At 42.0% G+C, this 16179-nt stretch overlaps 1 protein-coding gene across 2 annotated transcripts; it reads right to left on the bottom strand.

Annotated features, from left to right (window-relative positions):
• Nucleotides 1-4449: 4449 nt before the first annotated feature.
• tlr9 (toll-like receptor 9) lies at nucleotides 4450-15976 on the bottom strand. 2 transcript variants are annotated; one of them, XM_065005260.1, is made up of 5 exons: nucleotides 15744-15976; nucleotides 11357-11467; nucleotides 8350-11010; nucleotides 7794-8153; nucleotides 4450-5781 (listed from the first exon to the last, which is right to left on the bottom strand). In XM_065005260.1, exons 3-5 carry the CDS (start codon nucleotides 11005-11007, stop codon nucleotides 5575-5577), a joined length of 3225 nt encoding a protein of 1074 aa, XP_064861332.1. In that variant the 5' UTR covers nucleotides 11008-11010; nucleotides 11357-11467; nucleotides 15744-15976; the 3' UTR covers nucleotides 4450-5574. The 2 variants fall into 2 exon arrangements, with proteins under 2 accessions (XP_064861332.1, XP_029477307.1); XM_029621447.2 differs by lacking the exon at nucleotides 15744-15976 and having other exon boundaries at nucleotides 11357-12246.
• Nucleotides 15977-16179: the final 203 nt, after the last annotated feature.

The raw sequence follows: 16179 nt of genomic DNA, 5'->3' as shown, positions 1-16179 counted from the left end.
AAGTGAGGAGAGAGAGAGATGGAGACAGGGTAAGTGAGGAGAGAGAGATGGAGACAGGGTAAGTGAGGAGAGAGAGAGATGGAGACAGGGTAAGGAGGAGAGAGAGATGGAGACAGGGTAAGTGAGGAGAGAGATGGAGACAGGGTAAGTGAGGAGAGAGAGATGGAGACAGGGTAAGTGAGGAGAGAGAGAGATGGAGACGGGGTAAGTGAGGAGAGAGAGATGGAGACAGGGTAAGGAGGAGAGAGAGACAGAGACAGGGTAAGGAGGAGAGAGAGAGATGAAGACAGGGTAAGGAGGAGAGAGAAGATTTGAATGATTTCTTGCCTTGTGGGTGGAGTGAAAGTTAGTGTTTAATTGTGTGCTTGCTGATAAATGTCCCTTTCTCTATTATTCCAAGAAAATCTTTGTCATTGAGAGAGAAAAGCAGCTGCTAACATAAACAGCATCTTCCAGTGGGGAAAAACCCAACTTGAAAAAGAAATAAGATACTCGAGTATAATTTTACAAAGTAAAAGTATTTGGTTTAAATATAATAAAATATTATATTAATAGTACAAATCATTTCATATTCCTTATATTAATCAAACCAGACAGCACCATTTCCGTGTTGTTTTTATTTGATGGATAGCCAGTGGTACACTTCAAAATGCAGACAACATTTACAAACAAAGGATGTTGTGTTTAGTGATCAGAGATCAGAGGCAGTAGGGATGACCAGGGATGTTCTGTCAAGTGCGTGAATTTGACTATTTTCCTGTCCTGCTAAGCATTCAAAATGTAACGAGTACTTTTGGGTGTCAAGGAAAATGTCTGGAGTAAAAAGTACAATATTTACTTAAGGAATGTAGTGAAGTAAAAGTAGTCAAAAATATAAATAGTTAAGTACAGATGTCCCCATTTTTTTAAAAACAATTAAATCGTACTTTAAAGTATTTTACTTAAGTACTTTACACCACTGAAGCCTACCAACATCCCTCAGGTTCTACTGTACGTTTTTAAGCGGCAAAACACTGCGTTTCGGCACGGTTGAAAGTGCCCTCAGAGCTCAGCTGCTTCCGCGTTGACACAGATCTAAGGTCGGTTTTGCGTTTTTCCTCTGAAAAGGACTGCCCGGGAAGCGGATACTATGCAAATCCGTGCCAGAAATCCCTCCTCTTATCTAAGAAGATCGGGCGTTGAGGTAATCTACGGTTAGACCATTGGTTTAGATATGTGTCAATCTCACGAGTTGTCAATCCGCTTTCCATCAATGGATGAGAGACAATAAACGCTATCTGACAGCAATCGACCCTGCATAATATTATAATCATAAACTAGTATCATATAACTCAATATTTAATATTTCGTTTATAGTGTTTTCCTACATCCAATGATACGCGAAACAGGAGTGAATCAATTGTCTTTGAAAAAACTCTAACATTCAAAGGTTAGCTTTGTGCTAAAGTATCGTAAATAAACCTGTTGGTACCTAATGTGATCCGCAATATCAAAAAGGACATCATATTGAAGAAAAACTGAAATCCCCTTCCCGATACTGGGGACAATATTTTTTCGGCGCTTTTGCATCAATTCTACCCAGAGCGGAGGAAGTTTACATACCATGACATGTCAGTCAAATTTCAATCATTTTGGGTTGATGGACTGGATGATGTTGAAATCACTTCCTATATCGATCCAAAAGAAAATATCAATATTCCCAAAGTTCTGCAGCTACACATAGCTTTGTTACACCCCACTCCACAGAATACCTCATTCGCCGTCTCTGAGTTGACCACAGCAGTAGCGCGTTGGGAAAACTGCTACAGTTTATATTACAGCACGCTTGGCATGATGCTGGGTGATGCCTGATAAAAGATGTAACGGCTCTCAATCCAACAACCTGTCGAATATCCCTTCAGAAGTGGAAACACTTAGGCCTAATGAGACAGTCACGGTCATCGATGTATTCCACCCATCCCGTGTCAGACCCCGTAGGGTAGAAACTATGTGCGACCACGGGTAGGGGGATTAAGCTACTTCTCCTATCCGTGGCTGTATATATCTCTACATTACATAAGAATTAAGCCTCTCAGTCACAAAAACGACGCATTTTGAATCATCTATTTTTTTAAAGATGCCCTAAAATGAAGACGGTGTTCGTAGATGTAGGCTCGGTCGCTCTCTTACCCGTCAACAGACCGGCCCTTCTCCATCACCGGAAAGCCCAGCTCGTGTCCAAGTCCATTGGCGCGAGCTCCACTGTCCCAGCATTCTCTCGACCTCTCCTGCTGTCGGGCCACAAGCACGCGCAAACTCTCTCCCACGGCGGCGGGGACAATTAAAGGGACAGCGATGATTGGAGATGGAGATTACCCGGTGAGCGTAGTCGATGGGACAAGCACAAAGGAGTGCCTGAAAGCTAGTCGACTGGTGTGGCAGGAAATACTGCCACATTTGGACATTGAGTTTTATATATCTGGTAGAAAATAGTACATTTACATTACATTTAAGTCATTTAGCAGTAGGATATTATTGTTCATCCTTGCAAGAGATTTAGATAAACCAACAGACAAAAATCAACCACAGAATACAAGAAGGTTCCACAATTTTTCCCTCTGACAGAGAAGGGAACTTTGATTGACTGACAGTGTGTCTGTGGTAGATACTGTAGAAGTGAGAGAAGGGGCCCACTAGTGGAGTTGAGAGGGATGGTGAGGTTGCCATAGTGATACCTACTATCAACAGAAATAATACAAATCAACCTCACTGTCACCTAATAGTTCACAACATTTGGACAATATTGAACTGTTTGTATACCAATGTCCCAGAGGAGGCTGGTGGGAGGAGCTATAGGAGGACGGGCTCATTTGTAATGGCTAGAATGAAATAAATGAAATGGTATCAAACACATCAAACATATGTAAACCACATATCTGAGTCTGTTCCATTAATTCCATTCCAATGAGCCAGTCCTCCTATAGCTCCTCCCACCAGCCTCCTTTGCAATGTCCATGGCATAAGTTTCTCTGCCCACTACTTCCTTATATTGGCAGTTGATTTGATGCCCCCTTATATTTAAGAAATAATAATACTATAGGTATACAAACAGTTCAATATTGTCCAAATGTTGTGTGAAATTATGTGAAAGTGATGTTGGTCTTTTTGTTCTGTTGTTAGTAGGTATCAGCTTCAGATCACTATGGCAACCTCACCATCCCTTTCAACTCCACTAGTGGGCCCCTTCTCTCACTTCCACTGTATCTACCACAGACACACTGTCAGTGGTATTAGTTTCTCTGCCAACTACTACCCTATATTGGCAGATTATTTGATACCCCATTATATTTAATAATACTAATATTGTACACACACAGGGTATACCACAGGCATGCTGTCATTAACTTTACAACACAAATCACACAAGAGACAAGACTGAAATCAGACTGAAGACAGATCACTAGACAGTGTGTGTGTCTCCATCTGTCTGTCTGTCTGTCTTGGCGTGGTTAAGCCAGACTTCCTGAACACAAATAATCATTCCCCTATATCACGTTTACCAGTGTAGTGGACAGTGGTGGCTGGTGGGAGAAGCTATAGGATGACAGGCTCATTGTAATGGCTGGAATGGAAATCATGTGGTTTCCATGTTTGATACCGTTCCATTCATTTCAAACCAGCCATTACAATGAGCCTGTCATCCTATAGCTCCTCCCACCAGCCTCAGTCAGACTATCCCACTGTGACATCAGTATAGGGCATCATCAGCGCAAACTAGAATTTATATATTTTTTTGTAGTAAACTACTAGCCTGATGACTCACACTAAATAATTCCGCAGCTCTGTCGTTTCCTACATACTTTAGTCTGAGACTGCCACGATTGAATAATTAACTGGATTTATATAGCTTTCTACCAACTGTGGTACTCAAAGCACTTCACAAGGTGAGGGCTAAACTCACCTCATCCCCCACCAATGTCTGGCACCCACCTGGGTGATGCACGGCAACTTGCCACACATCAGCTATTAGGTGGAGAGTGATATATGCCAATTAGGAATGATTAAGTGGCAACGACCGAATGGGACCAGATTGGGAATTTAGCCATGACACCGGGGTCTACACACCTACTCTTACAATAAGTGCCATGGGATTTTTAAATGACCACGGAGAGTCAGGACACCCTTTTAATGTCCTGTCCGAAAGACTTCACCGTACACAGGGCAATGTCCCCTTCACTGCTCTGGGGCATTGGGATCTCCCTAGACCAGAGGGAAGAGTGCCCCCTACTGGCCCTCCAACACCACTTCCAGCAGCACCTGTTCTCCCATCAATGGACCGACCAGAATCAACTCTGCTTAGCTTCAGAGGCAAGCCAGTAGTGGTATGTAGAGTGGGATGCTGCTAACAGGAAGCAGCTGTGCTGTCATTTGGGAGTTTCCTATTCTAACTTCCTTCAGAAACAGAGAGTCTTGTGGCAAAAAAAGAACACTTTATTCACCTGTTGACAACAATAGAAAAGAACCATCAATCTCAGTTCCCGTTTAAATGGAAGTGAAGAACAGAGTGATGAGGAGGAATTTACATTGAGTGGAAGTTGTAGTGTGGTCTGGATGACGACATTGCTCTTGATATGGTGGTAAACTTCTGCATGGAATGAGTTTTAATACACAATGAGGACTTTGTTCCCTCTCCGTAATATGTGTGTGGCCTGTGTTGAAATCGGTTAAATACTGATCAAAATTTACACGTAACTAAATGCATGTATTTATTTCTGAAAATGTTATTCAAACTGCAACAAGTTAAACCAACCCAAAATAAGCAACTATCTTTGAAGGATCAAACTTACTATGTAAATGCACTGTATAATTTTTTTTTTTTTTAACAATTCACAAAACCACCCTTTCTAATACCATCTGATAGCCACAAAGACAAAAAATAGTATTCAAACCAGAAAATGTTGGGAGTGAATTCCCCTCCCCTTGAAATGTGCTATACTGTAAAACCACTCCATTATTAGTATACCTGGGTCATTCCAAGAGTAGAGTGCCATTTTTTCTAAACTTGTTAAAACATTTCTAGGTTATCTATTTATGGGTAACATGGTTGATGTGTTATGATGGACACAAAATTAAGAACTATTAAATGTTCAATGTTTCTTGTTAAAACAATTTTTTCTTAGTTTCACCATATTAAAATGAGAGTTCAGTTCACATAACAGGGTTGACCTTAAACACGAGGGACAAATGTAAATGAATCTCCAATCACATGAAATAAATGATGATCTTCCGAAATGACTACCACAGCAACACATTACCTTTACAATGATGGTAAAAACTTGGGCACATTTTGGGGTGAAGTGGGTGAAAATATTGATAGAAGTCCCACAAACATAACGTGGTACATGCCAAAATGGGGATTTTCAGAGAAAACACGTTTATTTGAATGAAAACACACTAGTATTGGAATTTCTAACATGGTTTAGTGTAGTTATAGATGTACTGTATGTTATCCAAATCTTTCATTGAGTATTCTATCAACATTTACAGACAATGTCACAACGACATAAAAGGCACTCTGTTTGTGGATCGACCCACCTATATGAAGCTCTCGTTGACGTTGCTGTCGTAGGAGCGGATGTTGTCAGAGGCCAGCGCTGTCTTCATGTGGTTCCAGAACAGTGGCTGGGCCTGAGGGTTCCTGGGCCAGGACAGAACAGACTTCCTGCAGAGCCTCTTCCTCAGCTGCAGGTACTTCAGCTTGGGAAACACCTCGTCCAGCAGAACCAACACCGCCACGTCCACCTGCACATAAAGTAACAGATTAGACAGTACGGACTGAGTGAGTGGTAGGGATGTTGCCTGTTGTTGTTGGTTACTTCATTATGAAGATATTACTTGAATGTAGCCTACGTACAGTTGAAGTCGGAAGTTTAAATACATACATTTCAACTCAGTTTTTCAAAATTCCTGACATTTAATCCTAGTAAAAATTCCCTGTCTTAGGTCAGTTAGGATCATCAGTTTATTTTAAGAATGTGAAAATGTCAGAATAGTAGAGAGAAGGATTTATTTATTTGATCACATTCCCAGTGGGTCAGAAGTTTACATACACTCAATTAGTATTTGGTAGCACTGCCTATAAATTGTTTAACTTGGGTCAAACGTTTCAAGTAGCCTTCCATAAGCTTCCCACAATAAGTTGGTTGAATTTTGGCCCATTCCTCCTGACAGAGCTGGTGTAACTGAGTCAGGTTTGTAGACCTCCATGCTCAAAAATTCTTTTTCAGGTTTTCCCACACATTTTCTATAGGATTGAGGTCAGGGCTTTGTGATGGCCACTCCAATACCTTGACTTTGTTGTCCTTAAGCCATTTTGCCACAACTTTGGAAGTATGCTTGGGGTGATTGTCCATTTGGAAGACACATTTGCGACCAAGCTTAAACTTCCTGATTGATGTCTTGAGATGTTGCTTAAATATATCCACATAATTTCCCTACCTCATGATGCCATCTATTTTGTGAAGTGCACCAGTCCCTCCTGCAGCAAAGCACCCCCACAACATGATGCTGCCACCCCCGTGCTTCAAGGTTGGGATGGTGTTCTTCGGCTTGCAAGCATCCACCTTTTTCCTCCAAACATAACAATGGTAATTATGGCCAAACAGTTCTATTTCTGACCAGAGGACATTTCTCCAAAAAGTACCATCTTTGTCCCAATGTGCAGATGCAAACCATAGTCTGGCTTTTTTATGGCGGTTTTGGAGCAGTGGCTTCTTCCTTGCTGAGTGGCCTTTCAGGTTATGTCGATATATGACTCATTTTACTGTGGGTATAGATACTTTTGTACCTGTTTCCTCCAGAATCTTCACAAGGACCTTTGCTGTTGTTCTGTGATTGATTTGCACTTTTGGCACCAAAGTACGTTCATCTCTAGGAGACAGAACGCATCTCCTTCCCGAGCGGTATGACGGCTGCGTGGTCCCATGGTGTTAATACTTGCGTACTATTGTTTGTACAGATGAATGTGGTACCTTCAGGCGTTTGGAAATTGCTCCCAAGGATGAACCAGACTTGTGGAGGTCTACAATTTTTTTCTGAGGTCTTGGCTGATTTCTTTTGATTTTCCCATGATGTCAAGCAAATAAGCACTGAATTTGAAGGTAGGCCTTGAAATACATCCACAGGTACACCTCTAATTGATTCAAACGATGTCAATTAGCCTATCAGAAGCTTCTAAAGCTATGACATCAATTTCTGGAATCTTCCAAGCTATTTAAAGGCACAGTCAACTTAGTGTATGTAAACCTCTGACTCACTGGAATTGTGATACAGTGAATTATAAGTGAAATAATCTGTCTGTAAACAATTGTTGGAAAAATGACTTGTGTCACGCACAAAGTAGATGTCCTAACCGATATGCCAAAACTATAATTTGTTAACAAGAAATTTGTGGAGTGGTTGAAAAACAAGTTTTAATGACTCCAACCTAAGTGTATGTAAACTTCTGACTTCAACTGTTTTTTTTTACTTCACCTTTATTTAACCAGGTAGGCCAGTAGAGAACAAGTTCTCATTTATGACCTGGCCAAGATAAAGCAAAGCAGTGCGACACAAACAACAACACAGAGTTACACATGGAATAAACAAACGTACAGTCAATTACACAATAGAAAAAAATCGATACATACACTGTGTGCAAATGAGGTAAGATTAGGGAGGTAGGGCAATAAATAGGCTGTAGTGGCGAAGTAATTACAATTTAGCAATAAAACACTGGAGCTCCGAATGACACACAAACGCATTGCAAGTCTGACCTTTTCATCCAGCAGCCTCTGCTGCACCATGTAGAAGGCCTGGCGAGTCACCCCATTTACTATGCTAACTCTTCCTCCCCCGCCGCTTGCCCCGCTCGTCAGCACAAACACGGTCTTCATGCTGCTATAGACAGCACTGTGAAGATTCTCGATGCAGGACAGACCTGGAACCCAATCTCTCTCCTCCAGGCAGAGACAGAACCTCCTCCGCCCCACGTTCTCCAGGTGGACCAGCAGCTCATTGTAGACCCAGTCTCTCACTGCGTGGTTGCCCGTGTCGAAGACCACAAAGGCATCATACTGACTCTGGAAGTTTGCCCCAGGCAGTTGGGAATAGCCCTTGTGTCCTGCCCACAGCACCTGTTTGTTACAAAATAGTGTAATGTAGATATTCAACATATGTACACATAAACACAACATTGATTTACAGCTGGGCCATTCAATTAAGGTCTTCTACTCAGGACTGATCGTGCACTGGGAAATCATATTAGTGAACTATCTGGTAAATCAATGACATTACTTGATCAATTAACTAGGTAGGTAGAAGTAGAAGTACCTGGAAGCAATACCAGACATCCCAGCCGTAGAGGTGCCTGAGTAGGGGTAAGGCAGTGAACACCAGAGTCAGGAAGGTAATAGAGAGGAAGGCCAGGCTGCCATAAATTTCCTGGCAGGAGCGGGGGTCCATAGACAAAACACTAGCCCCTTGCTGCGACTCGGGGAAACCACAGCGAACGCCAGTGGTAAGAAGGAGGATCTCCACCTGGCTGGCACGCAGGAAGTCTGCAAACCAGGAAGTGTCGCAGGAGCAGTCAAAGGGGTTGGCATGCAGAGTGAGCAACTGGAGGGCACTGCCGTTCCTCAGTGGGGCAGGGAGGGACTGCCGATCCAACAGCTTGAGTTTGTTGTGGTTGAGGTAGAGAAAACGCAATGCCAATGCTTGGCTGAAAAAGTCTTCGGGGAGAAAGCTGATCTGGTTGTGACTAAGGTCCAGAAGGGTCAAGTTTGCCTGAAAAGGTATGACTTTGTCGGGAAGTTCAGACAGATAATTAACACTAAGGTTAAGATGGCATAGTTGGCCGAGTACTGTGATGTTCTCCCAGGGGAAATAGTTCAGTTTGTTGTTGCTGACCCGGAGCACCTTGAGGCTGACAGGCAGGTTACAGAAGGCTGCTGGTGAAAGAGACCTCAGCTGGTTCCTGGAGATATCTAGGTAGATAAGGTTGGTCAGGTTCTGGAAGAAGGTGATGTAGTCGTTGCTTCTAGTGTCCCACATGATGTCCAGGTTGTTCCCGGAGAAATACAGGTACCTGAGGGAGTCACTGTACAGTGTATGATCTATCCGCATCCCAATGCTGTTGTCAGACAGACTTAACGCCTCCAGATTGGGGAGGTTCTTGATGAACTCAAAGCGATGGCCCATGCCTCTCATTAGGAAGTGAAACTCATTGTTGCTGAGGTCCAAAGTCTTCAGAGTGGCACTGAGCTCCTTGAAGGCATCTCCATAGTACAGATCTATCCTGTTGTGGGCCATGCTAAGGTACGCCAGGTTGTCCAGGTGGAGAAACTGTTTGCCGTTTAAGCTCTGGCTCATGTAGTTGTAAGAGAGGTCCAAACAGACTGCCTTCTCCATACCTAGGAACAAACTGCTATTGAGGGTGAGGATGTTGTTTTGGGAAAGGTCAAAAGACATGGCACCATTGCAGAGATTATTTTTGAAGGAAAATATAGTTGGGTTTTGAGTGCACTCATCCTCCAGTATCGCCAACGTGTTTGGCCCTGGCTCGGCTGCAGTGACTACTGGACCTGGATGATGCCAGGGCTGATCTGGGACAGCCTTCCTGTCACTGAGCAACATGGGTGGGTTCTGAAGTTCCACTGTGGCATACCGGTTCTGGTTCTGAAAGCTCTTAAAGGACTTACACACGCTGGACTGAGCAGAGAAGGATGGGAGAAATTCCAGCATGTTCTGGGAAAGGTCGACCCTCACCAGGGCTGGTAGCTGGGCCAGGGCACTCAGATTACAGGACCTGATGAAGTTCATCCGCAGCTCCAGAACCTCCAGCCAACGGAACTTGGCCAGAACCGCCACACTTTCCTCTGAGACCATATGGAAGAAGTTCCCACTGAGGAGAAGTGTTTTCAGGCCAGACATCTGGGTCACGTTGGGAGACAGCACCAGCTCCTTGAAGGTTGTCATCGGCTCATAGTTGTAGATGAGGCTGATCCAAGTGAGCCTCTTCAGCTCTATGAAGAAGGTACCGGTGCGTATGGCAATGGCCAGTAGGTTGTCCGATAGGTCCAATCCCTCTAGGTGTACCAGGGGACTGAAGAGGCCCTCTGGGATGTTGCGGAGGGAGTTTCCCCTCAGGCTGAGGAATTTGAGAGAGTTGTTCTGGGCGTAAAACGCATGTGGGTTGATGTCAAGTGGGGTGTTGTTGAAGCAGGGGAAGCAGGGCTGAGCAGCATGATCACAGCGCTGGCAGTTCCAACCCAGGTTGAGTTTACAGAGCTGGGTCAGATTGGCAAACGCCCACTCATCCAACACAGAAATCTTATTCTCATTCAGATCCAGATTCTTCAGAGAGGGAGGCATTCCCGGAGGGATGGATGTTACATTGTTAAAACCCAGGGTAAGGGTTTGCAGCTGGGTAAACTCCCTGAAGACTGCCTCATCAATGTGGAAGGACTGGTTGCAGGGGTTACCATAGTAGCAGTTCATGGTGAGTAGCAGCTGCTTGAGGTTTGGTGTGCCGAGGGGCTGGGTTATGTTGTAAAGGTGGTTAGACTCCAGATTAAGGACTTCCAGGCTGTCAGGTAGTCTGGGGAGGGGAGAAGTGAGGCTGTTTCCTTCCAGTAGAAGGGTGCTGAGGTTCTTAAGACACATGAAGGCATCCTTGTGGATCTCAACATGGCATGAGGGAGACCCCAGGGCCCTCATATGACTAGGGAGACAGTTCCTTGTCATGCTGAGTTTCTGGAGGTTTGGAACCCCAGAGAATGCATCCTTCCCTACCTGCTGAATCCCGGTATAACTCAGGTCAAGTGAAAGAACAGAGGCTGAGCAGATCACTGGGATGCGGGTGAGCGCCCTCCGAGAGCAGTTCACCACACTGGAGTCTGCGTTGCTGTCGCAAGGGAAGAACTTGGGATTGGTCGTCCTAACAGCTGGTGGTAGTAGACATAAGCAGAGGAGAACTCCATATCCCTGCATGACCTGGACAGAGAAAAATAAACATTCGTACCACAAAATATATCTGATTTAAAAGTCAAAATTATAACTGCACAGAAGTACATACAATGAAAGTTGATCCCAGCAAGTCCCAGCTATGGGCAATGTTAAAAACAGGTCCACGCCTTGTCAAAATGGGTTTCAAATGCTAACTGTGGGTATGCAAATGACCACACAACTGCAAATACAGTACAATCATGAGACAACCAGTATAAAACAGTCAATCCTGGTACATTAATAATAGTATTCAAATTATGTGTATTCACCTCAATGTAAAGTTTTCATGGCCTTGCACAGATACTGGCATATTAGAACAGAGAATTACACTCACCGTGGGAGGTTTTGGGCCTCAGTAACCCACTGGAGGTCAATTATAATGAAACGTGATGTTGTTTCGAATGGAATAGACCGATGCTTTATTCCAAAACAAGTTTCTGCCAACCTTTCCTCCAAATAAAGCATGGAGAGAGAAAAGCCATGAATGACAGACCAGATGTAAAAAGACAGTAGTTAAGTACCAGGACTTATGTAACACAATTCAGAAATGAAGAAGTGAAACCTTCCCAGACAGATGTCTGTCAACTGACAGGGCTTTTTACATAATGAAAATCTGAAATGGCATGTCACCTCCCCTGTCTATCCTATGACCAGATATCAAATACAAGGGTACTTAAAAATGACATTAAAAATAATAATGAATAAATATTTTGTGACATACACCAGATAGCTGCAGTGAAAGTTGTTTTACAGGTTTAAAACTTGACCACCCTTGATGTATAACATTGCAACATTTACAACCAAATATGTTTTATGCCTTTTAAAAAAATTGAAAGATCCATACATAAAATATCCAATGGCTATGGTAGGCTGCAAATCCTTTTAATCAGCTGAAGCAAGCCTACACATTTTCTTTGGGAAATTACCTTTTTCTAGTTTAGTCATATTTATCTTAGCTACCGTTTACTTAGCAGGGTGAGTAGCAGGGTGAGTAGCAGGGTGAGTAGCAGGGTGAGTAGCAATGGTGGAAAATGTACTCAATTGTCATAGATGAGTAAAAGTAAAGATACCTTGACTCAAGTAAAAGTGAAAATGACTCAAGTAAAAGTGAAAGTCAACCAGTAAAATACTACTTGAGTAAAAGTTCAAAGTAAATGTAATTAAATGTACTAAAAGTAAATGTACTTTTGTATTAAAAAAATATAAAAAGAAAATAGTGTGTTATTTTTAATATATATATATTAAAAATAACACACTATTTTCTTTTTACATTTAAAAAAAAAAATTTTTACGGGTAGCCATGGGCACACTCCAACACTCCAACACTCAGAAATCAATTACACATGAAACATTTGTGTTTAGTGAGTTTGTCAGATCAGAGGCAAATCGGGATGACCAGGGACGCTCTCTTGATAAGTGAGTGAATCTCTTGATAAGTGAGTGAATTGGACCATTTTCCTGTCCTGCTAAGCATTCAAAGTGTAAAGAGGAGTTTTCAGTGTCAGGGAAAATGTATGGAGTGAAAAGTACATAATATTCATTAGGAATGTATTGAAGTAAAAGTATCAAATGTCAATAGTAAAGTACAGATACCCCGAAAAACGACTTTAGTACTTTACCCCACTGCTGACTAGCATCTATTGAGGTTGCAATGTCCCATACATTGGATGCCCAAATCAACTGGAAGTACTGCGTCTACAAACAAATTTAACAACATATAATCTAAAATAAATATTTTTCCTAAAATGACTGTTTGCGATTCCCAAATTATTTTGATTCACCTGATTCGATTAATCCCGATTGAACTGAATAAATGGCTAAGTGAATCGTTCATTTTGTCAAAAATAATTGTTTAAATGAATAATCTGATTCATTCAAAAATGAAATCAACTGTGTATGGCCATATTCGCGAGTGTTGGTGGAAAGTTTTTTGGGACATGACGAAAACATTAATACATGCTAATAACAGTTTAACAGTTAACTACAGTGTACAATACATGTTTTGAATTGGTTACCGAAATACAGTGGTGTAAAGTACTTAAGTGAAAATACTTTAAAGTTCTACTTAAGGAGTATCTATACTTTGCTATTTATATTTTGACAACTTTTACTTCACTACATTCCTAAAGACAATAATGTACTTTTTACTCCAGACATTTTCCCTGACATCCAAAAGTACCAGTTACATTTTCAATGCTTAGCAGGACAGGAATTAGTCAAATTCACACACTTATCAAAAGAACATCCCTAGTCATCTCCATTGCCTTTGATCTGGTGGATTCACTAAAAACAAATGTTTAGTTTGTAAATGAAGTCTGGGTGTTGGAGTGTGCCCCTGGCTATCCGTAAATAAAATAAATAAAAAATGGTGCTGTCTGGTTTGGTTAATATAAGGAATTTGAAATGATTCATCCTTTTAGTTTTACTTTTGATACTTAAGTGTATTTCAGCAATTACATTTACTTTTGATACTTAAGTATATTTAAAACTAAATATGTTCTTACTTTTATTCACGTAGTATTCAAACCCCTTGACTTTTTCCACATTTTGTTACGCTAGCCTTATTCTAAAATTGAGTAAAAAAATAAATAATTCCTCTCATCAATCAACACACAATACCCCATAATGACAAAGCAAAAACAAGTTTTTAGAAAAAAAACAAACAGAAATAACTTATTTACATAAGTATTCAGACCCTTTGCTATGAGACTCGATATTGAGCTCAGGTGCATCTTGTTTCCATTGATAATTCTTGAGATGTTTCTACAACTTGGTTGGAGTCCACCGGTGGTAAATTCAATTGATTGAACATGATTTGGAAAGGCACACACCTGTCTATACAAGGTCCCACAAGGGACAGTGCATGTCAGATCAAAAACCAAGCAATGAGGTTGAAGAAATTGTCCGTAGAGCTCCAAGACAGGATTGTGCTGAAGCACAGATCTGGGGAAGGGTACCAAAAAATGCCTGCAGGATTGAAGGTCACCAAGAACACAGTGGCCGCCATCATTCTTAAATGGAAGAAGATTGGAACCACCAAGACTCTTCGCCCTGCCAAACTGAGGGAGGTGACCAAGAACCCGATGGTTACTCTGACAGAGCTCCAGAGTTCCTCTGTGGAGATAAGAGAACCTTTCAGAAGGATAACCATTTCTGCAAAACTCCACCAATCAATATGGTAGAGTGGCCAGACGGAAGCCATGACCCATGACAGCCCGCTTGGAGTTTGCCAAAAGACACCTAAAGGACTCTCAGACCATGAGAAACAATATTCTCTGGTCTGATGAAACCAAGATTCAACTCTTTGGCCTGAATGCCAAGCGTCACATCTGGAGGAAACCTGACACCACCCCTACGGTGAAGCATGGTGGTGGCAGCATCATGCTGTGGGGATGTATTTCAGCGGCAGGGACTGGGAGACTAGTCAGGATCGTGGGGAAAGATGAAAGGAGAAATGTACAGAGAGATCCTTGATGAAAACCTGCTCCAGAGCTCTCAGGACCTCAGACTGGGACAAAGGTTCACCTTCCAACAGGACAACAAGCCTAAGCACACAGCCAAGACAACGCAAGAGTGGCTTTGGGACAAGTCTCTGAATGCCCTTCAGTGGCCTAGCCAGAGCCCGGACTTGAACCTGATCAAACATCTCTGGAGAGACCAGAAAATAGCTGTGCAGCGACACTCCCCATCCAAAGTGACAGAGCTTGATAGGATCTGCAGAGAAGAATGGGAGAAACTCCCCAACTACAGGTGTGCCAAGCTTGTAGCATCATACCCAAGGAGACTTAAGGCTGTAATCGCTGCCAAAGGCGCTTCAACAAAGTATTGAGTAAAGGGTCTGAATATTTATGTAAATGTGATATCAGTTATTGTAATACATTTGCTAAAATAGATAAAAAACTTTTTTTGCTTTGTCATTATGGGGTATTGTGTGTAGGTTGATGAGGGGAAAAAAACTATTTTAGAACGAGACCGTAAATGCACACTGTCTTTCTCTCCTTGAGCAACAAACGGCCCACTCATATGCAGGTGATGCACACAAACAGACGTGTTTTCCGATCCTGGCTGATATGTGGATTTTTATTTGATTGATAAAATAATAAACTGTGCCTATACATTCCATTAACAGAAATTTTATTAACTTCCATGACTTTTCAGATTCGATCATTTCCCCAAAACCTTTCCGGGCCCAGAATGTTTTTCTTCTGTGACATGAACCTTGGAGCAAATTAAGGTTAAGTACCTTGCTCAAGGGCACAGACAGATTTTTCACTTTGTCAGTTCAGGTACCTTTTAGCTAAAGGCCCAATGCTGTAACCACTAGGCTACCACCCTATGTTCAATATATACCACTGACAATACCTTTTCATGTTCACCCAGTATCATAGTGCAAAATGATGGAAGGAATGAGGGACATATTCAACATATACAGTTGAAGTGGGAAGTTTACATACACTTAGGTTGGAGTCATTAAAACTTGTTTTTCAACCACTCCACAAATTTCTTATTAATAGACTATAGTTTTGGCAAGTCGGTTTTTCCAACAATTGTTTAGACAAATTATTTCACTGATTCACAATTCCAGTGGGTCAGGAGTTTACATACACTAAGTTGATAGCCTTTTAACAGCTTGGAAAATTCCAGAAAATGATGTCATGGCTTTAGAAGCTTCTGATTTGAGTAAATTGGAGGTGTACCTGTAGAAGTATTTCAAGGCCTACCTTCAAACTCAGTGCCTCTTTGCTTGACATCATGGGAAAATCAAAAGAAATCAGCCAAGACCTAAAAAAAAAAATGTTAAGACCTCCACGAGTCTTGTTTCATCTTTGGGAGTAATTTCCAAACGCCTGAAGGTAACACGTTCATCTGTACAAACAATAGTATGCAAGTATAAACACCATGGGACCGCGCAGACGTCATACCACTCAGGAAGGAGTCACGCTCTGTCTCCTAGAGAGGAACGTACTTTGGTGCGAAAAGTGCAAATCAATCACAGAACAACAGCAAAGGACCTTGTGAAGATGCTGGAGGAAACAGGTGCAAAAGTATTTATATCCACAGTAAAACGAGTCTAATATCAACATAACCTGAAAGGCAACTCAGCAAGGAAGAAGCCACTGCGCCAAAACCATCATAAAAAGGCCAGACTACGGTTTA

This window comes from Oncorhynchus nerka, linkage group LG20 (assembly GCF_034236695.1).
Source record: "Oncorhynchus nerka isolate Pitt River linkage group LG20, Oner_Uvic_2.0, whole genome shotgun sequence".
Classification (NCBI taxonomy): Eukaryota; Metazoa; Chordata; class Actinopteri; order Salmoniformes; family Salmonidae; genus Oncorhynchus; species Oncorhynchus nerka.
This window is presented reverse-complemented; position numbering and strand designations above follow the sequence as displayed.